The sequence below is a fragment of the Chenopodium quinoa genome, unplaced genomic scaffold (genome assembly GCF_001683475.1).
Source record: "Chenopodium quinoa cultivar QQ74 unplaced genomic scaffold, ASM168347v1, whole genome shotgun sequence".
NCBI lineage: Eukaryota > Viridiplantae > Streptophyta > Magnoliopsida > Caryophyllales > Amaranthaceae > Chenopodium > Chenopodium quinoa.
In genome coordinates this window covers 489,421-515,468 of record NW_018744854.1, presented here as the reverse complement: position 1 = coordinate 515,468, position 26,048 = coordinate 489,421, and the positions used below count along the sequence as shown (strand labels likewise).

The 26,048-nt window shown below is 35.5% G+C and overlaps 1 protein-coding gene across 4 annotated transcripts in view; it reads right to left on the bottom strand.

Annotated features, from left to right (window-relative positions):
* Nucleotides 1-25,606, bottom strand: part of LOC110704584 (protein ALWAYS EARLY 3-like) — a 30,997-nt gene extending 5,391 nt beyond the window's left edge. Inside the window, exons 1-20 of one of the 4 annotated variants that reach the window (XM_021882393.1) lie at nucleotides 25,465-25,606; nucleotides 25,260-25,333; nucleotides 24,455-24,570; nucleotides 24,086-24,184; nucleotides 23,847-23,909; nucleotides 21,616-21,693; nucleotides 20,698-20,878; nucleotides 18,930-19,195; nucleotides 18,477-18,846; nucleotides 17,936-18,013; nucleotides 17,402-17,661; nucleotides 17,222-17,278; nucleotides 14,983-15,291; nucleotides 14,717-14,895; nucleotides 12,595-12,877; nucleotides 11,131-11,370; nucleotides 10,819-10,962; nucleotides 9,628-9,756; nucleotides 9,209-9,427; nucleotides 6,944-7,216 (exon numbers count right to left, since the gene is read on the bottom strand). In XM_021882393.1, the coding sequence (XP_021738085.1) occupies nucleotides 6,944-7,216; nucleotides 9,209-9,427; nucleotides 9,628-9,756; nucleotides 10,819-10,962; nucleotides 11,131-11,370; nucleotides 12,595-12,877; nucleotides 14,717-14,895; nucleotides 14,983-15,291; nucleotides 17,222-17,278; nucleotides 17,402-17,661; nucleotides 17,936-18,013; nucleotides 18,477-18,846; nucleotides 18,930-19,195; nucleotides 20,698-20,878; nucleotides 21,616-21,693; nucleotides 23,847-23,909; nucleotides 24,086-24,184; nucleotides 24,455-24,559 (3,333 nt within the window). In that variant the 5' untranslated portion in view covers nucleotides 24,560-24,570; nucleotides 25,260-25,333; nucleotides 25,465-25,606. Of the gene's footprint in view, nucleotides 1-6,943; nucleotides 7,217-9,208; nucleotides 9,428-9,627; nucleotides 9,757-10,818; nucleotides 10,963-11,130; nucleotides 11,371-12,594; nucleotides 12,878-14,716; nucleotides 14,896-14,982; nucleotides 15,292-17,221; nucleotides 17,279-17,401; nucleotides 17,662-17,935; nucleotides 18,014-18,476; nucleotides 18,847-18,929; nucleotides 19,196-20,697; nucleotides 20,879-21,615; nucleotides 21,694-23,846; nucleotides 23,910-24,085; nucleotides 24,185-24,454; nucleotides 24,587-25,259 lie in introns of all 4 variants that reach the window. The other 3 variants (XM_021882392.1, XM_021882394.1, XM_021882395.1) reach the window with 3 other exon arrangements.
* Between the last annotated feature and the right edge of the window lie 442 nt (nucleotides 25,607-26,048).

The window sequence follows — 26,048 nt, the reverse complement described above, 5'->3', positions numbered from 1 at the left end:
AGTCTGGGCTTTAAATGTTGATGATGCTAGAGATGTTCTTGCTTACATGATTATTGTGGATGAATTACCTTTTCGTCATGTAGAAAAACCTGGTTTTAGGAACTTTATGTCTGTAGTTTATCCTAGGTTTCATATACCAACACATAGTACTATTGCACGTGATTGTTTACAACTTTATGCAAGAGAAAGGACACAATTAAAGGAACTACTAAGAATGAAATGTCAACGGATTTCTGTCACTACTGATACATGGACAAGTATCCAAAGAATCAATTACATGTGTCTTACGGGTCATTTGATTGATACCGAGTGGAAGTTGCATAAAAGGATCTTGAACTTTTGTCCTATTTATAACCACAAGGGTAAAGCTATTGCTAAGAGGGTGGAAGAATGTTTAACTTCTTAGGGTGTGGATGAAAAATTATTCACTATTACTGTTGATAATGCAAGTTCTAATGATGTTGCATGTTTTGAATTAAGAAAAATGATGCAAGGTAAATTGTCTTGTATTGGTAATGGTGATTATATGCATATGAGATGTGTGATTATAAACCTTATAGTGCGGGATGGGTTGAAGAAGAATAAAAAAATTCATCAATAAGGTTAGATATGTTGTGAGGTTTGTTAAGAGTTCTCCATCTAGATTGAAACTTTTTAAAGACATAGCTGCAAGGTATGCTCCAAACCATTCTTCATTGTATTTAGATGTTCCAACTAGGTGGAACTCCACTTTTAATATGCTAGAAAAAGCATTGAAGTTTCAAGATATTTTTTGGAGGATGGATATTCCAACTAATCCTCAATTAGATCAAGATACGATTACCGAAGATATGATGATAATCAGAGTGGTGGTATAGGAGAAGATGATTTGAGAAATTCTGGAGCCCCCCTTGAGAGTGATTAGAAGGCGGTTGAAGGGTTAGTAGTTTTCCTAAGAGAGTTTAAGGTTTTGACTGATGTTGTTTCTGGTTCATTGTATGTAACAAGTAATAATACTTTTTTTCACATTGCTCGTGCTCGTGATCAATTGAAAAGGTGGATGAATAGTGATGATGGAGATTTTAGACTTATGGCCATTACAATGCAGCAAAAGTTTGACAAATATTGGGGAGATATTAAAAAGATGAATGTGTTGATCTATATGGGTATCATACTTGATCCCAAGGTGAAATTTGTAGGCTTGAAACTTGCTTTCGCTCATATGTATCCATCACCTAAAGATGAAGAGTTAAGTCAAATTGTATATCGTAGAGCGACTTCATTGTTTGATGACTATAGAAAGATGTATACTCCTTTCACACCGCATAGTGATGACTCATTCTCTACTAGTAGTAGATGTACTTCTTCACAACCCACTATTTTTGACTTAAAGAAAGATATTGAAAATCAAGTGAGGAGTTTAGATAGAAGATATTCAAGTTCGGAATTGGATAGATACTTGAATGATCAAATAGGTGAACATAAGTTAGAGATGGACATACTTACTTGGTGGAAGATGAATGCTCATAGATATCCTATATTGGCACACTTGGCTCGTGATGTACTAGCAATGCCAATATCCACTGTTGCATCCGAGTCGACATTTAGTGCCGGGGGTCGTCATCTTGATTCACTTAGAAGCTCCTTGACTCCTAAGGTAAGGTCTTCATCTTTTTTATTTTTCTTTATTATCTTTTTTGTTTATATCAAATTAGTAATTAATAATAATATTATTGATTTTTGTAAAAATAATTATATGTCATTTAAAACATAGTGCAAGCTCTTATATCTTCACAAGATTGGCTTCATCCTAGGAAAGATAAAGAAAGAGGTGTTGAGGAAAAATTGGAAGAAATTGAGCAACTTGAGAAAGGTATTTTCTTATACATCATTACAATTATTATTTTTTCTTTTCTATAGAGCCGATTTGATTTGTTTTTTTTTTTTTTTTTTTTTTATTTATATATATTTAGATTTGGAGAGCTCTACTTTAAATGATGGTGAATCTGACGTAGTTTTTGTTTGATGAATGAAAAAGATAATACTACTATATTATTACTAATACTTCAATACATATATTAACTCTATGGAATTTTTTAATTTATATGAATTTTTTTCTTTTTGTAGATTGATATTGATGATTTCATGGTGTTAAGATTTTTGGAGCAATTTCATTGTCATTGTCCTCATTGATGTTTTGGCTTTAATATGTCTTGTAGTACATTTACCGTATACTTTTGGAATTGTGGTTTGACTTTTGAGTTATAAATTGGTACTATATGTCTTAATGACTTGATTAGATGTAATCGCTATTTTCTTAATTATTGCTTCTTTTCTTTTGTAAAGAATACAAAATGAATGAGCATACGCGCATACGGCATTCATGATTCCTAAATATATTATACAGTAGCATCTAACATGAATATAATGATAAAAGTATGTGTAAATAGGCATTAGGCAAGCATGAGATTCATGACACTACAGTAATGATTAATATGGTTATAATGTACAATACTCAAAGAATTAAGCCCATAAACAATAAGGTACGCATTAGAAAACTATTCACAATCATTGAGAATTGTCCCAGTCCAGGGTTTAGACCGGACTAATCGGTCCGGTCCGATCTTGGACCGAATTTGATTGGTCCAGTCTTCGGTCCCAACTTTCCTAAAATTCGGTCTTCGGTCTAGTCCGATCCAGTTCGGTTATGGACCGATGCACAACCCTACATGAAACTTGGTGGAGGAATTTGAAGAAGTGCCACGAAGTGGTGGTAAGCTCCTTGGTGGTCAACTCTTGGATTTGACCATCCTCAAACTTGAGTAGTTGCTTGGTTAAAATGGGCTACTTAACTTCAAATAGCTATGTCTTTTACGTTACAAAGAATTTTATAACAATTCAAATTGGAGATGAAAGTAGAGTCCAAGAGCTTTTCAACGAGAGGTCATAAGCCCGATTTGAGCGAGAATAGAAGAACTTATGCGCATTTGACGATAAGTTATCTTGGTCAAACCCAAATTTCCTTGAACAAACCTTTACAAGGTTCACCCAAACATTTTGTAAGCTAGTTTGAGAAGTTAAGCTTCATAGTGGTTTGCCCGAACCTACCAATGGTTCGCCCGACTTTAGGATTGTTCGCCCGAACTTTTAAGCGATTCCGGGTTACTTTATCCTTTGTATTTTTGCTTGTTTGGACAACTTTCTTTTACTTTAAACTTATATTAGTAGGTTTTATCTCACTCCATATAAGAGGAGAGAAACCCTTGTAATGAAGATTCTTGCCTCTTCTGAACTTTAAAAGAGAATTTTCTCTCTTTCGATCTTGGTGATTATTTGCAAATCTATGAGATTTCTCCCCTAATCTTTGCTCTACTTTGTGTTAGGCTTGGATTAAACCCTTATTACATTAAACTTAGTGAATTATGTGCAAGAATTTATCTTTGTTACTTGTTCTCTCTCAGATTGCATCTTAAACATTGAAGCTTGGATTGAAAGTTGGTCTTTCTTATTTATTTCATATCAATTTGGTATCAATAGCCTAGGTTATTAGCCTAGAAAGACCCTACCTTTTTTAATCTCTTTTCCCCTCTCAAAAGATCTCATCTTTTTCCCAAAAAGTTTGAACTTTTCCTCTTGAAACATGGATGACAGGTTTTTTAATGAAGATGAAGAAAGTCACATTAAGCACTCTAGATTGGATGTTCTAAAAAGGAAGTTTGATAGATTTCATTATGTTTTGGAGAATAGAAGAAGCCTTAAGAAGTAGAAGTCCAAGCGGAAAAGATGGTTCTTATTCTCCTCATTGGAAAAGGGAACACCACCAATGGCACCATGAGGACAACCGTGACCAAGACATCAAGTTGGAATTTCCGGATTTTGAAGGTAATCTTAAACCTAATGAATTTCTTAATTGGGTTAGAAGTATGGAGAATATGGTCGAGTATAAAGGTTATAATGATGAAAAACATTGCAAATTGGCCATCCTTAAACTTAAAAGAACATGCTTCTTTGTGGTATGATAACTTATAAGAGCCGTAGGAGGAAAGAAGGAAAATCAAAAGTCACTTTTTGGGAGAAATTAAGGAAACACATGAATAAGGCTTTTGTGCCGAGGAAGATGTTTGTCTTAAATTGAATGCTCTCAAGCAAGGTGCTATGTCGATATAAATGTATACTATACCAAGGAGTTTGAAAAACAATCTATTTTGAGTGGAATTGAAGAGGCCCTAGAGCATAGGATTGCTAGGTAAATTGGTGGTCTTGAGAGGAAGCTTGGACAAAAGATTGATGTTCATGCCCATGGAAGTTTTGATCATGTAGTGCAAAGGGGTTAGAAGTTTGAGAAGTATGACAAAATGAGTAGTGCTAGTGGGCACCTTCTTTCAAGAACCCTTTACTCCAAAAGGTGAGACAAGCAAGCCCATTGCCAAGGATGACAAAGGCAAGGCTCTCATGCATTCTTCTAGCAAGGATGACCAAAGCAAGAGCAAAAAAGTTTGCTAGAAGTGTAGAGGCTACGGACATTTTGCTAATGAGTGTCCTAATAGTAGAGCTACGATGATTCTTGAAATGGAGGATGATAAATACAAAGATGAGAAGAGAGATTTTAAGAACCCTTCATATGATGAGAATGATGAGGTTAATGTGGGTCAAATCCTTGTTAAAAGGTCACTTCACTCCATTTCCAATCCTTTGGCGAAAGAGCAAAAGAATAACATTTTCCAAACTCGAGTTTGCAACCTTATAATTGATAGTGGCTCTTGCACTAACGTGGCTTCAACAATACTAGTGATGAAGCTCTAACAATACCGAGAATCCTACTCCATATAAGCTTCAATGGCTTAATAATCACAATGAGGTTAAGGTAACAAAACGAACTCTTTTTTTTTTTTTTTAATTTGCAAATTATATAAGGATGAGGTGCTTTGTGATGTGTTGCCTATGGATGCTTGTCATGTGTGATGTGTTGCCTATGGATGCTTGTCATGTTTTATTTGAAAAACCTTGGTAATTTAATAGAAGCGTGTTGCATGGTGGAAGGAAAAACACTTATTCATTCATGATGGATAAGAAGAAGATTGTACTCAACCCCTTATCCCCCACATTTAAACACAAAGAACCCTTTGGTATGGGAAACTCAATCAAAGAGAACCTTCTCATAGGGAAAAAAGAGATGGGAAAGGAGATGAATCAAGTGCAAATCGTTTGTGTTTGTCTTCTTAGGGAAACTTGTCTTCTTAGGGAAACACAAGAAAGTGAGTGAGAGAACCCAATCCACCCCCTTGTCAAGGAAGTGTTGGTCGAGTACCAAGAAAAATGTACTTTTATGGTTGATAGTGTTGTTTTCCTTGGCTATGTGGTTTCTAATGTAGCGATCTCAATGGACCCAAACAAGGTGGAAGCCATTCAATCTTGGCTTATTCCTACTACTCTTACCTAAGTTAGGAGTTTCCATGGCCTAACTTCATTCTATCAAATATTTGTGAAGAATTTTAGTACTATTTTGGCTCCGGTCACCGAATGCATGAAGGGAACTTTTGAGTGGACACCATCGGCTTAAAGGGCTTTTGTCAAGAAAAAGTTATGTGAGGCACTGATCTTGGAACTTCTGAATTTTTATCAATAGGCTCCGATCTTGGAAATTCTGAATTTTGATCTACCCTTTGAGGTTGAATGTGATGCTAGTGAAGTTAGAGTTAGGGCGGTACTTGTTCAAGGAGGGAGGCCGGTTGCTTATTTTAGTGAGAAGCTTAGTGGGGCAAGAACGAAATATAATACCTATGACAAGGAAATCTATGCAATTGTGAGGATTGTTGATCATTGTTCACATTACTTGAAGCTTAAACCTTTTGTGTTACATTCTGATCATGAATCTCTTAAGTACATCATGGTTCTCATAAGCTCAATGTGAGGCATGCCAAATGGGTTGAGTTTCTCCAATCCTTTACTTTCTTTTCTAAATAAAAAGAAAGGAAGAGCAATGTTGTAGCCGATGCTCTGCCTAGGAGGCATTTTTTTATCATAATTCTTGATGCGAAGTTTTTGAGGTTTGACTTGCTTAAAGAATTGTACGGTGATGATGAGGATTTTGGTGAGTTGATGAAGAAGTGTGAAGATGGGATCAATGGTTCTTTCATGATGCAAGAAGGTTTCCTTTTCAAAGGAAACAATCTTTGTGTTTTCAAATGTTCTCATCGAAAGTTACTCGTGAAAGAAGCTCATCAAGGAGACCTTGTTCCAAAAACGTATAATATCCTTCGTGAACATTTTTAATGGCCTAAAATGTTTGGTGATGTGCAAGATGTAATAGTTCGTTGTGGTGCTTGTCATAAGGCAAAAAGTCAATTCCACGATGGACTCTACTCTCCTCTTCCGGTTACTGGCCACCCACGGGACGATTTTAGTATGGATTTTGTGGTTGTTCTCCCTTGTACTCCAAGGCAAAATGATTTTGTGTTTGTTGTGGTGGATTGTTTTAGCAAGATGGCTCTATCATTCCTTGTCATAAGACCGATGATGCTTCTCATGTTACTACCTTGTTCTTTAGAGAAGTAGTAAAGCTCCATGGTATTCCAAAGAGCATTGTGTTAGATCGTAATCCCAAGTTCTTCAACTATTTTTGGAAGACTTTGTGGAAGTTGGTGGGGACCAAGCTCTTATTTAGCCCTTCTAGTCACCCTCCGATTGCTAATCGTACCTTGTCCACCGTTCTCCGGGCTATCATTAGCAAGCACATGTCCACCATTCTTTGGAATTTAACGAGCAAAAAATGACCCTTGGGTGCACCTACCTCTATGCGCACCCAAGTATATATGAGATTGTTGGTTTGTTTTGGTCAACTAGATAGCTTCATATTAGCTGGACTACTCTCATACTTTCAGCAGGGATGTATATGGATTTAATGAAAATATATGACATTATAGGGCCAAATGTAACCAATGGAAAAACAACTCTTAAGGCTTACTTGAATCATCAGCAGTGTGGCAACACAGTTTGCAATGAGCTCTGACGGAATCTTTGCATCATGTGGAGCAACTGCTCCATTTGACCTGGAATCGTGTGCTTGCTCAGAAGCCACCACGTTTATAAGCTGATTCTGACGAGATAAACTTCCACTGAGCTGAGAGGCCTGTACCGACATGCCAGAATCGTCAACCATAAGCTGATTATTGACAAAGTCTACTACCTCTTCAATCTTTTGAATGGTATCCATTGCTACATTAAGTGATGAAATGGCCTGAAACAGATGTGGTAAAGAGCTACCATCAGAAATCAGCAAAAACGTGCACAGTTCAAGTGGGAGGAGCTGCCAAAGAGTTGGAGGTATTTAGGAACCCTGCAATAGGGCCGTTTGACACCAATAATTGACCACATGCACATTGCAATGCAGTTAATCAGTCTAGTTAATTTAATTTGCATCTCCACTACAACTCTGGGGCTTCTAAGGTAAACAAATAACTAACAGTTCTGTTTATACTTGTCTTAACTTCTCTTAATTACATCAACAGAGAACAAAATTTAGATGAATGTGTTCTACATGATAAAAGTAAGAGGACCTATCTCACACAAAATTTTGACCAAAAGGAGGAAATTAAAAGAAGAATAATGCAGTAGAAACACTGGATGTCTGACAAAAACGAGTCCATGGAAAATCAGACGAGGTTAGGGCAACTATGGAGCAGGGAAACTATTCACACGAACCTAGCCAGAGGGAAGCCATTCCAAACAAACCTGTCACTACTTTCCTCTCAGTTCGCTCATATGTTGCCAAGCACACCAACAACAAAAGATACCAGTAATCTCGCTTCTAAGGCTAATAGCAAACATGTAAGATCTCGAAGTGGAAGAAAGACACAAACCTACTTCATATCTACCAATTCAAATAAATCAAACTACAGGAAGGTAGCTGTACCTATTACTACAATGTAGCCAAGAACCCGCTTTACCCTATTTAATAACCCCACCATATCTTCTCTCTCTTCCCCCTAAAAACAATAAAATATTTCCACTACTTCTTTCTTTATTCATTATTAATCAACAATACCCCACCAAAATTTATCTTCTAAATCTATGTGCCCGAGGGAAATGGGGCTTTTAAATGGGGATGGAGGGAGTACTTCTATTTCAAAAAAAGGCCCCACAATTATCTTAATACATCACTCTTTCTACAACTAAAAAGTTAGGGTCCCACAATCACTAACATTAATAAAAATAAAAAAAACCCTATCTTCAATCAAATCTACTTTTCCCAAAACAATACCCCACTATCTCCTTTAACATATACAATTCTAACAAAATAGAATTGATAATCAAATAACTTATCACCTAACACTATGCTATGATCAGTTTCAAAATTAATGTGGGACAAAGGAAGTAGAGTAGAGGAACATTTTAGTAAATATGAGGACAGTAAGTTACAGAATGTTGGGCTTCTAAGAAGGAGCACATTAAAAAGATGGAGGCTACAGAAATGCGCATGTTAAGGTGGATAAGTAGGAACACTCTAAGAGATAGAATCAGAAATGAGGTTATCAGCAAGAAAATAGGTGTGGCAAGCATTGCAGACAAACTAAGGGAAAATCGTTTGCGTTAGTTTGGGCATGTAAGACCCGAGGGTGCACCGGTACGAAGAGTGGAACGGTGGGACCATGGAGGGGTTAAGCGTGGAAGAGGGAGACCGAAAATGACTTAATTGGAACGAGTTAGGAAGGATATGAAGTATATGGACTTGCATGAGGGCGAGGTATTGGATCGTAAAGGATGGAGGAGGAAGATTTTTGTGGACGACCACATGGAATTATCATTTTTGGTTCATGTAGCTGACCCCATTTATGGGATTAAGGTTTTGATTGATTGATTGAGGACAGATAGGTGTGTATAATACAATAGAGAGCTCCCAAAGACAAAATACCATAGTTTTGCAACTCTAGCAACAATTTGAAGAAAGAAAGGGGTTAGATTGATGGATTTTGGAACAACAACAAAATAGCCTTAGTCCCAAAAAGATTTGGACTCGGCTACCATGAATCGTCATAAGGAACCATTCGAAAAAGAAAAAAACATAACAAGATAATTGGTTGATACAAGTTTAAAAAAAAAATGCTAAGTGAGAAAAAGAAAAAGTAAAATTTGGAACATGATGAAAAATTTCTTGCCTTACAGCAAGAGGTACACCATAGAAGAACAAAAAATGGATTTTGATAATCAGATTAGAACTGGCCATTTTTACCTTAAGTGCTGCATCTACCATCTTTCGTGCTTTGATTCTTGAAGTATCAACTATTTCACATACATGTGAGCCTGTCCTTTGAGAATCACATGGAAAGCAATTTAATGAACTTACAACGCTACCATGATCATCCAAATTTGCCTTTGTCTTCTGCCAAGGAACCAGAGAGTTCCCTTGGTAAGTATTTCTTTGTCTCAAGCATGTCAAAGCTGAGGAAACCTACACATAAACAGAACAATGACAAATACCCATATAATAAATAATGAGATATTATTTGAATCATTATAAATTTCCTCTATTTTAGTGTTAAAGGGGCACAGTATTAAATATAAGCTTAGTCAAATAAAATATAAAATTGAAGCACAAGACTCAGTTGCAACTCACAAATAGCGCTCTACCCAATAAAAAGAAAGAAATACCTGATCTAACACTTCATTTAACTGCACCAGCACAGCTGCATATTGCTTCTTGAAAGACTCCAAATATTTGAGAGAATGATTTTCATAAACATCATCATTCATGCGTTTTAGTTCAGTTACCAAGGCATTCTGCAAGAAAATCATTGCATTGCAAATCAAATTCGTTGTACTTAGTGAATCATACAGAATTTTCAACAGTATACAATCATAAGATAAACATCCAAAAATTCATCAATAAATGAAATAAAGAAAAAGAAAACAATTTAATCAACTGGATTTAGAGGATTAAAACCTAAATTTAAATATGTCTTACTTAGACTCTACATTTGAATTAAAATATTCAAGTACCATTATTGCCAAGGGAATTGGATTATGGCAATTAGACACTTCAGAATAGAAAGCTTGTTGTCTATATTTATCTCACATTGTTAACTATGTCGATCAAAACACAGAGAATTGACGAACTGAAGTCAAATTAATTGCGGGAAAAAGCTGTCCATTTAACATAGTTACATTTTTTTGTATAGATAGTCACAATCAGTAACACATGCTACTGCGTGAGCGCAAACACAGTTTAGGCTAATGGCTACCAAATGAAGACGGCACAATATCCACAAATCAATTAATACATCTTTATTGGGAATGATTTTTATGGTGTATAGAGAATAAGAATACAATTGACAGTGCAAGCAAAAGAGGATAAAGTTAGACCAACACCAATTGTTAAGAGGAAGTTCTTTTAAAAAATCAAAGAATAAGAACCTCTTCATATATTTTACTGCCATCGTAACTTATTAAAGCAGCGGTATACAAGAGTTGCGAAGCAATCTAAAAGATTCAATTGGTACAATCCATAATGCACCAGACATGTTCTTCCGTGAATAAGATCCTCAAGATGGCATATATAAGTTGACATTAAAACACATCATCTACTCACCAATGTTATGCATTAAATAGTCCAGCACTGTGCCAATATGGAAATTAATTAAATGTGACATAAAAATTGCTGTACATCCACCAAAAACAAGTCCCTAAATACCTAGATAGATACCTAATGAAATAGTAACAATAAAAGAGTAAAATATCAACTTCTAGAGCATTTTTATTTTTTTTTATTTTTTTTTTTTGACAGGATACTTTAAAGTACTTATGGAGAGATTCAATGGGTAAACAAATGATTAGGTGTATAACCTTTTTATCGAGAGCTCGGGATAGCTCTGCCAAAGCACGGATATCAGCCTCCTTTGCTTGCAAATGGAATAGAGCAGACTGTTGAGGGCTCACAACATCAGTTTGACCAGTCTTTTCATGAGAACTTGGAGTTCCAAAAACATCCTGACAGGGATAAGAGAAGCTTACAAAAAATAAAACATATGCTATAAAAGAAAAAACTAAACACAAAACTCAATTCAAGACAAGGCACTCAAGGATTCTTCATTATGAATCGAATGTCAAAACTGAACAATGACAAAAAGATCTCATTTCTAGAATGAAAGGACCAACCTTCGCCTGTTTTGATAAATCACTTATTTGATAAAAAGGAGCGACATTTGAGGTGCCGAGAGCACTTTCCATTTTTTGGCTTGGTGTCAGTTTTATTATTTCTTCCTTCATCCTATCTTCAGATCTCTCGTTTGCTTTGAACTGCTTCAATGCCTCATAGAACTTATCAATAGCACCATCGTGTCGCTTAAGAGATGTAGGCATATTTTCCACCGGATTTAACGGCATGCAGTCGATATCCTGCGGTCAGACTTGTAAGATGATAGGAAATTTCATATGTATGATAAAAAAAAAAAAAAAAAAAAAAAAAAAGCGGACAAAATATTTATGCCAATTTAATAATGAGACAAACTAGCAATTGATGTTAGACAATGTTTGTGAACAACTCAATAAAGTTTGTAATCTTGTTCATGTCCAAATATAACTTAGTTTTAGGCTTGGTTAAGCTGGAAAAATTTCTCAGCAGTTAAGCTTAAGATTATTGCATAGCTTACAAAAGGAATTCGAATTTTTCACAATAAAACTTATTTCATCCAATGAATGGATAAAAAATTGGCCACAACTTTTTAGTGGGAATTTTGACAAATATTTGAATTATTTCAAAGAACACATAAGGTCTATAAATAAACGTTAATTCAAAAAAGATAATGAAACCCTTGTTCATAAATCTAACTTGATTTACGCGTTTGGTCTTGAAATGCTAATGAGCATGCAAGCTAAGCTCAAGCAAGATACTCAACAACCCAAGCTCAAACAAAAAATTTAATATTCATGGGTAGCCAATTAAAAAGCTTGAATAAAATAATCCTTATCAAGTTTCCTTAGTTGAAATTGCCTAAAACTCAACTCAAGTCGGCTTTTTTGCAGCCACGTAAATAATTAATAAAGTTGCAAAACAGAGATAATGAAGTGATTTCAAATTGTACATGGATAACTAAAATGTGTTTGTATATCTCTAGATCTCTCATTGTGTGCATATATGCTAGGATAAATCATCTATCAGTAGGATTCAGCATGCTTTTAGCTGCTCTCTGTCCAGAGCTCTTAGTACTTCTCTTTCAAGTTTCTTCCCAAGAAATGATTTAAGTTCCTGGCCGGAATGTTTCACGATTTTGAAGATCTAATTATAAGAGATGGTTTGAATCCTTTTGAGTATTAGGAAGAGTTTGATGGGCTTAAGAAAAGGAACCCAACCAGAATATTGTAAAACGGTAATTATGTCCATAGTGTTTTACTGATGATGTGTAAGAAAAGTAACCCAGGAAAAACAAGAGCTAACCGCCAGGGCAACAATAGGACAATTTAATTTTTTTCTACCACCTAATAATATAAGATATATTAAGTTAAGGCCTTGAAAGAAGGTTCCTAGGGTTGGTTGCTTCCTTATCTAAAACATAAAAACAGAGAATTCAGCCATCAAGTCATAAGCATATGAAAAAAAAAATACAGATCAAACTTAAGTACCTTAACAAATTCAACTCCTAGTTCAGGCCTGTCAAACTGAATCCGGCATACATTATGATCAACTGTAAGCACCTTTCCATTATGAATTTCTCTTGACCGCGGATGAATGGCAATAACACGCTGACCTACTGTTAAAGGACGAGCTAAATCAGTTGGAAGTCCTTCTCTTTTTCCCATGCGCAATTCAGAATAGTGGCTCCTAACTGATTCACGATAGTAATTCAGTTTCTCCTTTTCTTCCTTCAGAAATTGTTGTGAAAATCTTCGTGGTTTTCCCAATGAACTGCATCAAACAATACAAAGAATGAACTTCAAACTTCCTGCACTCCATGGAAAATAAGCATTAAAGGCTTATCAATCTAAAGCAAACTTGGGGAAGCTTTTCAAGTTCCAATTGAAATACATTTTGTTGGATAGTAAGACAGGACAAAAGGTATGGAAAGAGAAGAAGGAGGCGGTGCAAGATGAAAGGTGGAGCTTCCATTTCCCTCCAAATTTCTCCAATTTAGAAGGAATGGTGTTTTATACAAATAAGGAAGGGAAAATGGATCACTTCCTTTTCCCCAATCTCTTATCCAAACAAAGGGAATTTGTCCCTCCCCCCACCCCCTCTTTCCCTTCCCTCCATTTATCCCCATATCCTCGTAGCCAACCAAAGTGTTACTTCAATTATACACCTAGCTGTGTAAAATGTATTTCGAAACCCCAATGTAAGAAATGTTTAAAAAGTGCAATAACATAGCAATCAAATGTGAAAGAAGAATCATGAAATTGTCAATAAGAAATGTTTCATTTAACCTAATATTATACTAGGAAATTGCCTCAAGATAACTAATAAATACACCCTCAAGCCCTAAAACAAACACAAGATTTAATTTTCCCTCAAACCCAAAATAAAAAAAATAATCACTTTTTACATTTAATATTTGCACATATAAATTCCTATATAACCCTTTATAATATCCTTATAAGCATTTGTTAGAAACATTTTTCATAAAGACTGAATTTGTAAGATGGGGATAATTTAATTTAACAAAGTGCAATAACTACCTTATAAGACTTTTAGTTCAATAAAGCTACCATCAAGCCAGAAATGAGTTTATTTACATCCTCATTTTCTAACCAAAGGGTAATCAAAGCCCTGTAATAATTTTTGCTATACAAAAATAAGAAACGGATAAATATAAAAACACAAAAAAGCTAACAAACACATGCATGCTTTTATCCCCGAATGGTTTACTTATAAAGAATACAACATAATGGTGTAAAAAAAATAAAAAAAATAAAAAAGGTTTTCATCACCAAAGAAAGATTAAATGTCTGCAACTCATGCTAAAAGAATAGGTACTCTAAATAGCTCTTGAACAAGTTATCTTCCTTAGCACTGTTAATAAAATATGTATACCAAGTAGAAATGATAAGATTATGACTAGTCCCATACTCCATTTCAATCATACGTCCTTCATTCTCTACTATATTTTCTACATAGAAAGTTATGGGCAGACATTGGTGCTTCTCTGCCAGCCACTACCACTAGCAATCCAATGATTCCAATCATCTATAAAAGTACTTCCATTGGGTTTGCCTTTCTTTCGTGGTCAATGAAACCAACTTTTCAACCTTCTTTTCCATTAACTTATGTGTCAAATTGTAGATCTATGTTTTTAATGGATGTGGAAATACATTCAATGAATGCGAACAAGGAAATGGAACATAGAGAACTTCCCAATTCAGAGCTGCTGCCCCCTTTGATTTCTATTTCAACACACTTCTTAACTGCTTATAAAGTCTAAGGCATTTCAAAATGTATTTCAATTTCCAAGACTTTTGGGAAATGAAACACTAAGTTTCCACGATGGTATATATAAGGCAGAATTTATAAACAGCAACAAACAAACTAAAAATCCGCTATACATAAGGTAATAGTTGACAATTTTTTCTATTTCTTACTTGTCATATGCAATAGTACAAACTTTTAACTTACGTGAAAATAAAGTCTAAGTTATTTGTGGCAAAAATGTGTCAACATAAATGCTACACATTGTTGAACTCTGGATTAATAAAGATTACCAACAAGACATACAAATAATTAAAGATAGAAGTTGAGGGAAGTAATAAGTACCTTCTAATGACACCCCATTCAACACGAGTCAGTCTAGGTACGTGGCCCAAACCCACATGATACAAATACTCCACAAACTCACATTTAGCAAACCAAGGGTAGTCAATTGCACTGTAAAACCACTCATACACACACCATCTCCTGACAAGGTGGCTAGACAAGCAATTACAAAGCCTTTCCTGTAATCATAAAAAGGACTAAGTCAGCATCTATGAAAGTCCAAAATATAGGCTATCTGCTAGGATTTTTAAGGACGATTCCTACACCTTGAGGTAAACTGTCTTATCATGGTATGACTGCCCAGATGTGTTAGATTGCTCATTAACAAAGATATCCGACCTTTGGATCTGTGCTTTGTCCACTTTACGCTTGCTTCTAGATTTGGTTGGCACATTGACCTCGCTAGTTTCAGGAGCCTGTACAGATGACACTGCTGAGTCATCTCCGTCTCTTCTTATATCAGTACTTGAAGATGAATGTTCAGAAATTTTGACCAAATGACCAAGCTGCTGTTGGGAAGCATTGTTTGAAAATTGTCGAATTTTGTTAACAGACTTCAAACCTTGATCTGGAACCTATAAGCAAGAGCACAAGTACAGCTGCATAATAAGTAATTATTCACAAAGAAAACAAGAATTAACAACTAGGGAGAGTGATAATAGCAGTAATAAAGCACAAGCACAATAATTAAAAGTATATTGAAATGCCTGAAAATATAATACGGGATACATCATAGCAATGATAACAGTAGTGGTAATACGCCGTACCATTAAATAAGAATGCTGCCTCTATAGGCTTTATTTCAAAAGTTTGTTTTTTCACAAATTTCAATGCACATCTTTGACCATCAATATTATTAAATATTATACAAACTTAGTACTTGAAACTTTAGATCAAGACAATTCCAAAAAGAGCCTATAAGAGTACTTTTTTCTAATACATCGGTAAGTTTTCATGATCAAAGCTTAAGCTCTTTGACTACAACAACAACAACAACAACAACAACAAAGCCTTAGTCCGAAAATCATTTGGGGTCGACTAACATGAATCGTCATAAGGAACCATACAATATAAAGAAAGGAACATAACAAGATAATCTGTTGAAAGAGTTTGAAAAAAGGTGAGTAAATAAAGTGAGTAAAAGAAAGAGGATTCAAGAAAAATTAAGGGAGTTTTAAAAGAGAACCAAGAATAAAATTCAAGCAAGTTTTAAAAGGAGTGGTTAAAACGTTTAGTGGAGCTATTTAGTGGAGCTATCAACTGATCTTATTTTAAAACCACACTACGCCTTTTTTCACTGAAGCGATTTTCCCTGCGCCTCAGCAGCACCTAGGCGCGCTTTTTAAAACTAAGAATCCGAGTATGGAAATTTTACTCAACTCAACCCTTGTTATAAAGAATCGCTCAAGGCCTATCAAGGCAATTCAGAGCCCTCGACTTAAGTAGTTAAGTGATGCGCCTCATTGAAGTGAGGCTCACCTAATAAACTATGAGAATAAAGGGAAAAAAATAAGAACAGTTAAGATATCTAATTAATTCAAGATGCTTCTTGTAGAAGTAACAAAGATTGATCAATTGGAAAAATTAAAATTAATGGTAAGGGGATGAAGGCACCAGAGTGAGTAGAGGCGGCTCGAAAACGAATGATCGCATCTCTACCGATCACTTAAAAAAAATAACACTTATGTTAGTTGGATGTCTTAACATTTTAATGCAGACTTATTAAATCTTTAAAATAAGAAAAATAAAAACAGCTAGTTTTTTTTGGGTACACTATTCTCAAGCAAGCCAACTTTAGCTTCAAATTTTCTTTCAACCTACTTCGCTTGCCATTTTGAGGCCATACATCTATACTGGCACCAGTTTATTAACTTCTTTTGATGTTTCTATAGAGATGTAGAACTAATATGATATTATTGCCAAAGAAGAAGATATCATCAAAATTTCTACAACTAGCTTTCTAGACAATAAACAATTAAATAGCACTAAACTAAGAATTCAAAAATAATCCAAAGTAAAATTATTAACGAGTAACCAGCAAGTGGACCAACTGAACAAATCCGTTCACAATATATGTAACAGAAAAACCTCAATTAACAGGAACTGTCAACCAAACAAGTTAAATCAGGGATGCAGAAGCTGTTCAGGATAAAATAGGAGAGCCATATGAAGTAGTCTACATGGATGTACAATCTAAAGAAATATAAATAACACACCTGTCTGATAAAACAGTGTTAGCAAACAAGAGACAGAATCAGATAAGTGTTCCTTTATCTCTTTAAGAAGGTTACAAAACAAGGACTGATAATAGAAAATTAATACGTTGAACTCTTATAAAAACATGTTGCACCTCTAGCATTTTTCAATCATCAGATGTTATTTATATGCTCCATAAATAAGAAGTGGAAGTCAAACAATCCAATTTAAAATTGTACAACTTAAATTAGATATCAAATTGCTCAGTCACATTACAAGAAGAATTCTAGAAACGAGAGAAGTTCACACCTTTTCCTGAAAAGCATTGACACCCGCAAAAATTTGAACCTCTGAGGCAGCATTCTGCTAGTAATAGGACATCAAAGATAATCATTACCACGCATCTATTTATGAAACAAATTAGAGCTACAACCAAATTAATAAAGAAAAAAATAATAAGACTGTAACATTTAGTGGAGCTACTCTTACTTTAAAAGCAGAAGACTTAGGTTTTCTTTTTCGCATGCCTAAATCTTTTATTTCAGCTACAGGACTTGAATCAAGGGCAGAAACTTTTGCTAGTTTAGATTTTTTGGACTCAGAAACTAGAGAGTTCAGCATTGTTTGATCTCCCTTCTTCTTAGATGGTGAAAATTTTGGCTTCACCCTCTGACTTGTAGGTATGGTGTCCTGTGGCCTGAATGTGTTAATATCACTTTCTTTATCTTCCTTATGAGGCGCAGTTGACTCTGAGAATACATGGAAACCAAAATTTAGTTAAGCCTCAATAATTTGCTGAGCATTGCCTGGCATCTAAATTCTCAAGTAGAAACCAAAATAAAATGTGAGGAATCTATAAAGAGCAATTTAATATTCAGTCAATCAGTCTCTAATAATATGATAGATGAAGCTGTTGAACCAATAATTTTGAGGTTATGCTTGTGTCTTTGAAAAAGCATGAAACAAATTTAACTTCTCTTTCACAAAAAGGAAAAGAAATATCTCATATCATGATCACCATACCTGCCTCTGCTGTGGAAGATGGCATCATGAATGACAAATCAGCTAAAGCTTGCAGGGCATCCAAGGCTACACCTTCATCTACACAAAAGAATATAATAATAAGGTTTATCTTCTTCACTCCTTTCTCCCCTTTTTGTTTCATTTGCAATGCAATCGAATATAAATAACAAGACTCAGAAAAGCAAAAAGTGGCAAGAAAACAGACGTGCAATCAAAAGGACATGGAGCTAGAAACCCAGAGAAGAGAGAGGGGGGGGGGATAAATTTATTGAAAAGGTACTAATTAAAATTCAACAGACTTCAAGCCACCATACAGAAGATTAAGGATACAGCGACACATGATAGACATTGTACATCCTATGAAATAAAAATTAAAAAATAAATAAATAATTAAATAAATAAAAAAACATTAATAGAACAGGAAGATGAAGTTGCCATTAATCTTCTTCAAGAATATGGTTTACTTATAGGCTTCCTTAATCAAGTGAAGCATATGCAGATGAACAGAATGGCAGCTAATAAGGTTATAGTCCAGACATACCTCCCCCAAATAGGACCTTTTTACTCCTCTTTTTAGAGGCCTGGCCTGACGGTCGAATAAAAGTCGCATCTCTTGCTTCGGGTCCATGTTTTAATTCAAAACAGCTAAACCTTTGTCCTCCTTCAGTACCACTGCAGGCTTCCTTTATATCATCCCCATGATGTCCAGTATCTTCAGCTTCTACTTTTTTTCCATAAGACTTCTTTGCTTTTTGTTGAGCAGGTCTACCAGCACCTTTCCTGCCACCAGATTGAGGTTTCTCCCTGGAAAAATTATTATCGCCTTCTGTGCTTCCTAAACTTCCTTCACACCCAAAATCATCCATTTCATTTCCAACATTTTTGGCGCTGGTCATTTCTGACTCTGAACACTGTAAAATAAACAAAATTTATTAAATCCTCAAATAATATCTTGATAGACTATAGTATAGTGGTACAAGCAAGATTATGTTACCACTCCTTCACCCAAACCCCCAGGTGATTTTGAAACAGTCTCCCTTCTTTTACTTGGTGTCTGCGAGACCTGAGGGGACCCACCCCTGTGGGATGCCTCAGCCAATGTCAACGCCACTTCATGAGCAACATCGTCATCATTAGCATCTAACTTTGACTTCGGCCCCTGCCGAACTGGAGATATATACCTTCCTATGCTATCTTTATCATAAGTATATCTCACAGGAATGCGAGGCGTCCTTTTTCCAACTGCTCTAGGTTGGTTTCCTGAAATGTCTCAAGAATTAATCAAGCAAATCATAGAAAAATATATACTCAGTAACAATATGGAAATTAAAGCATTTTTCTCACAAATAATGTTTATCACAGCCTACTCCCCTTCTGACTTCTTTTCTATCAAGCAGAGGAGCACCCAACCTACTACAATCATAATAAAATGAAATAAGCAGGCCTCAGACTTGTTATTCACATGGACATTAAAATCCCACATTGAATCACTAAGCAACTATTAACTATTGGATGCATCACAGCATTGCGCCCACATTGTATAAGCTAAGTTTCAATGCGACAGCATTTTAGCTGCAAACCCTTCGCATTGCCCGCAAAAGCAGTTCAGCAACAGTTATTGAGATTGTGACTACATCTGAGTTTAAAGCAATATTACAAGTGCTGAGAGAGAGAGAGAGAGAGAGAAGGATCCTTGAAGCATATTTTTTAGCAAAATTTAACAAGAACGAACCAACCTTTGCTCTGTTCTCTCAAAATGTACCAACCTTTAAATCCGCCCTATATAAACCAAAGTTTGTATTTTTTTCTCCCGTAGCAAACCCAAATGACTTGTGACCTGAACAACCGGCCGGTCATTTTTTTTATTTTCTTTTTTTTTCATTTAATTATCTTTTTTAAATTAAAAAATTAACCAAATAAAATTAAATTAAAAAATTAAAAAAAAAAAAAACTCCCACCCACTGCCAGCCCCTTCCTCCCCGACCCCCCATATCAACCCCCTTCCCCTGCTACCCCCTTTAATTTCAAGCTTGGGTTTCGATGGGATTTCGGTTCGGCGAAGTTTCGGTGTGAGACAGTTAGAACATGCATTTTTTTTTTCCAACAATTTTTGTTTTCCGCAAATTTTGATTTATTGTTATTGAATTTGCTTCAATTTGTGTATGAATATTTTTGGTTCAATTTTTATTTTGTTGGTGAAATTTGCAGATGATATCCAACAATTTGAGTGATAAAATTCTTAAGGAAGCGTTGAAACCTAAGTTTCTGGGGTGGGTTTGCCGGTGTTCTGGGTGGTTTCCAGTTGCGGGAAAGGGGGAGGCGGTGGTGCCGCGGGCAGCGGGAATGGGGAGGGCTGGTCTGCCGTGGGTGGGGGAAAGGGAGAGGGGGTGAGGTTGCCGGCGCAGGGAAAATGGGTTGGGCGCTGTCCGCCAGCGGGGGAGGGGTGGCAGTGGGGAGGAGGGGCTGGCAGTGGTGGGGAGAGGGGGGATTTTTTTTTTTTTTAATTATCAAAATTTTAAAAATGAAAATAGATAAACTATTTAAATTATCAAAATTAAAAAAAAAAATAACAACCAATGAGGAGATGACACGTGAATAGCAACCTGGTATAACAGGTCAGCTTACTTGCTTGGTTTAATTTGGGAAAAATTAGAAACTTAGGTTTATTTTGGGTAGATTTAAAGGTTGGTGCATTTTGGGAGAACAAAGCAAAGGTTGATTTGTTGTTGTTAAATTTTCCTATTTTTTAAAATATAACTTACCACCAGAGCGTTTTTTCTTTAACAATGACAAACAACCATAATTTGAAGCAACCGCTTGAGAATGTGATACATCTGATAAATTCCTAGCTGTATTGGGATGTCCTTTGGCACGGGTACGCTTATGAGATTTTCGGGGCATTCCAACACCATCATTGCTTTCTTGTTCACTATCACTTCCCTCCTGAAAGACCATAACAAAATATTAAGATCCTCGAGCATCAAACAAGGTAATTTTTATCAATATGGGTGCAAAGAGCCTAATATCTAGATTCATTAAAACAAAGATTTGACAAACTAACAATGACAGCATAGAGCATACCACATTACCACCCCAGATCATTAGTCTAAATTGCCAAAGATAGAACCTTTTGCAGCCGACAAATTTTGCATGCCTTTCATCTTCAGTAGATGCCAATTCCAGTACACCCTTTGTTCAAGCAACTTCTAACTGAACAGATTCTTCGTCTTAACTCCTTATTTCTACTCTTCTATCATTTTTTTCAAGCAATGTTTCAAATTGACATGTCTAGGATTTTAGAAATGAATCGTACATTACTAAGATATATTTGCTTACCACCAACATGGCAACAGATATAACAATCTTGTTTATAAAACCTCCAAATGAACATCAACATAAACAACTATTCAACCCTTTTTTAATTGCGTATGATTTTGGGCTTTAGTGTCACTTTCAAATTGATTATTTCATTCAAAAGATAGTTACAAAAAAATAAAATAATATCTATAACTACAAATTTTACATTTGACTGACAGTAATGCAAACTAAAGCCTCATGCAGAGAGAGAGAGAGATTTACCTCCAACACAAACCATCAAGAATACAAAGATAAGTAACAGAAAATCAGTAATAATAAAAGATATATATATTGGTATTGGTCAGCTAGCATTTGTCGCTTACCAAGACAGAATAATGATCAGTCATCATTGCTATTAATCCAACAACAGAAGCTGTTCCCTCTGGAAGAGACAAGTAAGCCTAGAAAGAGAGAAATTGAATATAGTCAGTCGCAAAATGAAAATAGTTTTAATGCAAATTACTTTCCATTCAGCATGTACAAGAAAAGAATTGCAATAAATACAAAGGATTACAACCGGCTTATTTAAGTTCACAAGTTACAGCTTCACTTAAAGAAATAAAACTACTTTAAGTACAGATACACATGTTGATATGGAGGACAAGGGCAAATAAAATTTTCAACATATTTATTGGAGCAAAGTCTACCTCTGTGCGGACATGGATCATCGAAACAGATAAACTACAACATGAAAGCCTACTCATAAATGAACATACTGATTGAGATATTTCACTTGCAGAGGAAGACAAATTTGCATCTTCACTATCTTGGTTAATTCAATCCACAACTAGGACAACATCGAGTATCATGGAAAACAAGTTTCAAAAAATGAAATCTAAACAAAAAAAAGTGAGCTAATCATGGCAACATATCTAAGCAATTCGTTAACGAAACCTTTAGGGTCAAATTCATCCAAGGCTTGGAACATTAATATGAATGCAGGTGTGTATAATTTTAATCATATTCCATATTTGTAAATCTGTACTATACTACTGTAGTAACTATACGTTAAAGTGTTCCTACGAATGTTTACATGTTGCGTCAAGTTATTTGATTTCATGTCATCTAATTACATTTTAAAAATCAAAAACTCCAACCCGTGAACTCTTGTTTCAACACTAGGAACCTATCCAATGAGATATGTCATAGACTTCCTCGTTCTTTTATTATTGCACCATAGGGGTTGGGCACAAGTTTATTCGTAGTGGTAAAAAGGATGAGAGAGAAAAGTAAAAATACAAAATTGCCCATGTGATTGTATACATAAACTTAAAAATCAAGTGATGAAAAGTAAGGGTGTATCAAGTATTTGCACTGTGAATATAGATATTTTTTTTCCTATATTGAATATGGTGCAATATTTGTAAAACTTCCTTAAAAGGCAAGTGATAAAAATGCAATATTAAAAACAACGGAGGAAGTATATAGGTTTAATTATAAGAATTCGATCATAATATCATGCATGAAAATAAATTAACTAAGGGGCCGTTTGGTTGGGGGTATTCATCAAAGGGAATGAGAATCAACTGCCTTGATTCCCTTTGTTGTTTGTTACGCCTTTTTTCCCATTTCCTTTACCCTCTTCATTCCCCTAAATCCTTCTAAGTTGATTCCCCACCCCCCCCGGTATTTCCATTTCCATTCCCATTCCTTAGCCACCACTACACCACCATACCACCACCCTCCTACCTACCCAAATCACCGAAAAGTCGCACCACGTCACCACTCGCCGCCTCTCCCCCACCCCTAGCCGCACCTCCCCTCCCTTCGTCGGCCATCCTCACTCTCGAAACCCACCATCGAAAAACCTAAAAACCCTAAAAAAAACCCTTCTCCCTCACTGTAAAACGGCCGACCGGCCCTCGCCTAGGGTTTCGATGGTGGGGGAGGGCCGGCCGATGGGTTTTACGGAGAGTGAGACTAGATTCTAGGGTTTTTCAGGGCTAAGGGAGGTTTTTCGGGGGAGGGATGAGCTGCGCTGGGCCAGCAGGGATGGGGGAGGGTTGGCGTAGGGCGGCGAATGGTGGGGGAGGTGCGGTGAGTGGTTTGGTGGATGGATGGTGGCTGGAAAAGGTGGAAAGTTAATGAATTAGGTGGTTGTGTGGTGGTGGGACTAGTGGGATTTGTTTCCCTTTGTTTTTAAAACAAACAACATAGCAAATACAAGGTATTTTCATTCCATTCTTTTCTTTTCCCTTTTTTCATTCCATTCCGATTACCCTTTGCGAACCAAACGGCCCCTAATTGTTATCCATGTTAACCTGTGGCATCGCCATCACCCAAACTCGAAATTTATTTTAATGAATAAAATGTTAGATAAAATTTCAAGGTGAACAAAAGCATCACGTGGTATGGTGCAAGCAACTTTTCATGAGCACTTTCAAAAAAGTATATATCAAATGCATGCATATCAGGATATACATACACACACTCTAGATTGCAAAATTACAATAAAAGTTGCATACAAGTGATATACAACAGTACACACTAACTTAAATTCAAATTTAGGATGTGAATGATAACAAATTAAGCAATGCAACCAAACCATTCTCACCCTGTTCATAGTATATAGAGCCTCGACCATTTCCACAGACCGATTACGTACAGCTGCAGCCACCTACACCAATGTCAACAGACCTTGAATAAAACTTATAAATCTTGAATCATCACATTCCAGGAGGAGCAATAGAATCATCACATTCCAGGAGGAGCAATAATAATGTCGGGTTTTAAACACATAATAACAAAGGGAAAAAATAAATAAATAAAATAAACCATATATGTTGTGCTAACCTTCTTCCAGTCTTTCCCATACTTGCGATATGCCTCATAAAAGCGTTGAAGCTCTTCTTTGCTCCACTGAGCCCCTAACATATCAGACACCTTCCGCTTCTAAACAATACAACAGCGACATTTAAAACCAATTGGCTCCAAACAAACACAGACATAAAAACAGCAAGTAGCACAACTAGTGAGACTCACAAGAAGTGAGTAGTGAACAATGCATATAACCATCCTTTTAAAGACAACCCTGTCCTTAAACAAGATTGTAATTTGTACAATCTCTATGATATCAAACACCCAGCATAATGCATAGTTGCATTGATAATGCTATGATAAAGTTTGGTTTTCAAAGGCATAGGAGAATAAATATTAGCTTACCCGTTTGTTACTTTTATTAGCAGTATCTCCATCTTTAGCAGGAGAGATCTCATTAGGATAAGAAAATCGCTTATTTACACTCCTCGACTTCCTCGTGGGAGCCATTGATTGTATAGCTGCAAATTACCAGATCTAACAGATAAAAGAGCTGATAATCATTTCCACACTAAGACAAAAACACATGCAGACATATCTGAAGAAGAGAAAAAGGATAAATCATGCTTAGGACATATATCCAACACCGAAAGACGGTTAATTAGAATATGGGGCTTGATCAAAGCTAATGAAATTCAAACTCAGTAAAGCGCAATTTGACATATTCCTTTGCTCAAACCCAAATCTACAGTTCCCACTTCCCAAAAACAGGAGATAATGCCAATTACTCTAACTGAAATCATTTACGGCCGTCGAATCAAGTTCCACGACACTCAACATAGACCTTGTCGATCTTCAAAGAAAAGGGTCTATCCTACAGAAATTTATTTTGAGATTTTTTTAACAGACCCTAATTCAAATTAGTAGAGCAAATTTGAAATAAAGCTAAATCCATGCAATATAACAATCAAAGCAAGAGGAGAATTGAGGATTCAAGGAGATTAATTAAAAGAAAAAAGAAAAAGCATAAAACTGAATCAATTAGTGGCTTAATACATTGGTAAAAAAAATCCAAGAATGAAACAGAAATGCAAACTAACAAGCAGAACCAAAGCATATTCGGTACTGTAAGCAAAATAAACCAGAAATTTGATCATTTCAAAAACCCTAATCGAAGCAAAACAAAAATTGAATAGAAAAATGAACTTACCTAACCGATCAAAACGCAGCAACAAGTAGAAAAAAAAAACGATCAAATAACAAAAGGAAGATTAACAGGAGAAGCTGCTGATGAAGGGAAAAAAAAAAAAAGGAAAGATTAGAAGAGAGATTGAAGAAATTGGAGGATGAACAAAGAATTTGAGAGTGTGAAGATGAAGAAGAAGAAGAAAGGATGTGAAAATTGAGGGTATGACCGCGAAAACTTAAAAACAATGGCCAGCCAATTTGTGCTTTATCTCTCTTTTCCTCTCTATTTGTCCGTCTCTTCTTTCCTCTTCTTCCTGTTGTTACCTGTGACTTTCGTATGTTTTGTTTAAATTAAGAAGTGTATTTAAATTTTTAAATTTGTGTGAAGGGGCTAATTGGATTTTGGCGATGATTTATGTGTTTATGTATGTAATTTTTTTTATTTTTTTTTTTTTTTTTTTTTTGAGTAGAGCGCAACAAATCTACTTTCTCTGTTCTTTTTTAGTTGACCTTGCTTCTTTTATCACGCTTGTCAATGCAAAATTTTAACGATCAATAACTTTAATTCCTCATAAGTAAAAATTATAAAAGTTATATATTATAATAGTATTTATTGAGACGAATTTAAAAAGATTCCACATGAATATGTTTTTCATTATATATTATTCACAAAAGATGGTCAAAGGAGGGGTGATGAATAGTGTAAAAGTCAAAGCGGGTCAAGTAAAAAAGAACGGAGAAAGTATTAGGCAAAGTTCACTCTGATTGTTCACTTACACTAGGGTTGATAGGCGTGTGCAACGGTAGTTTG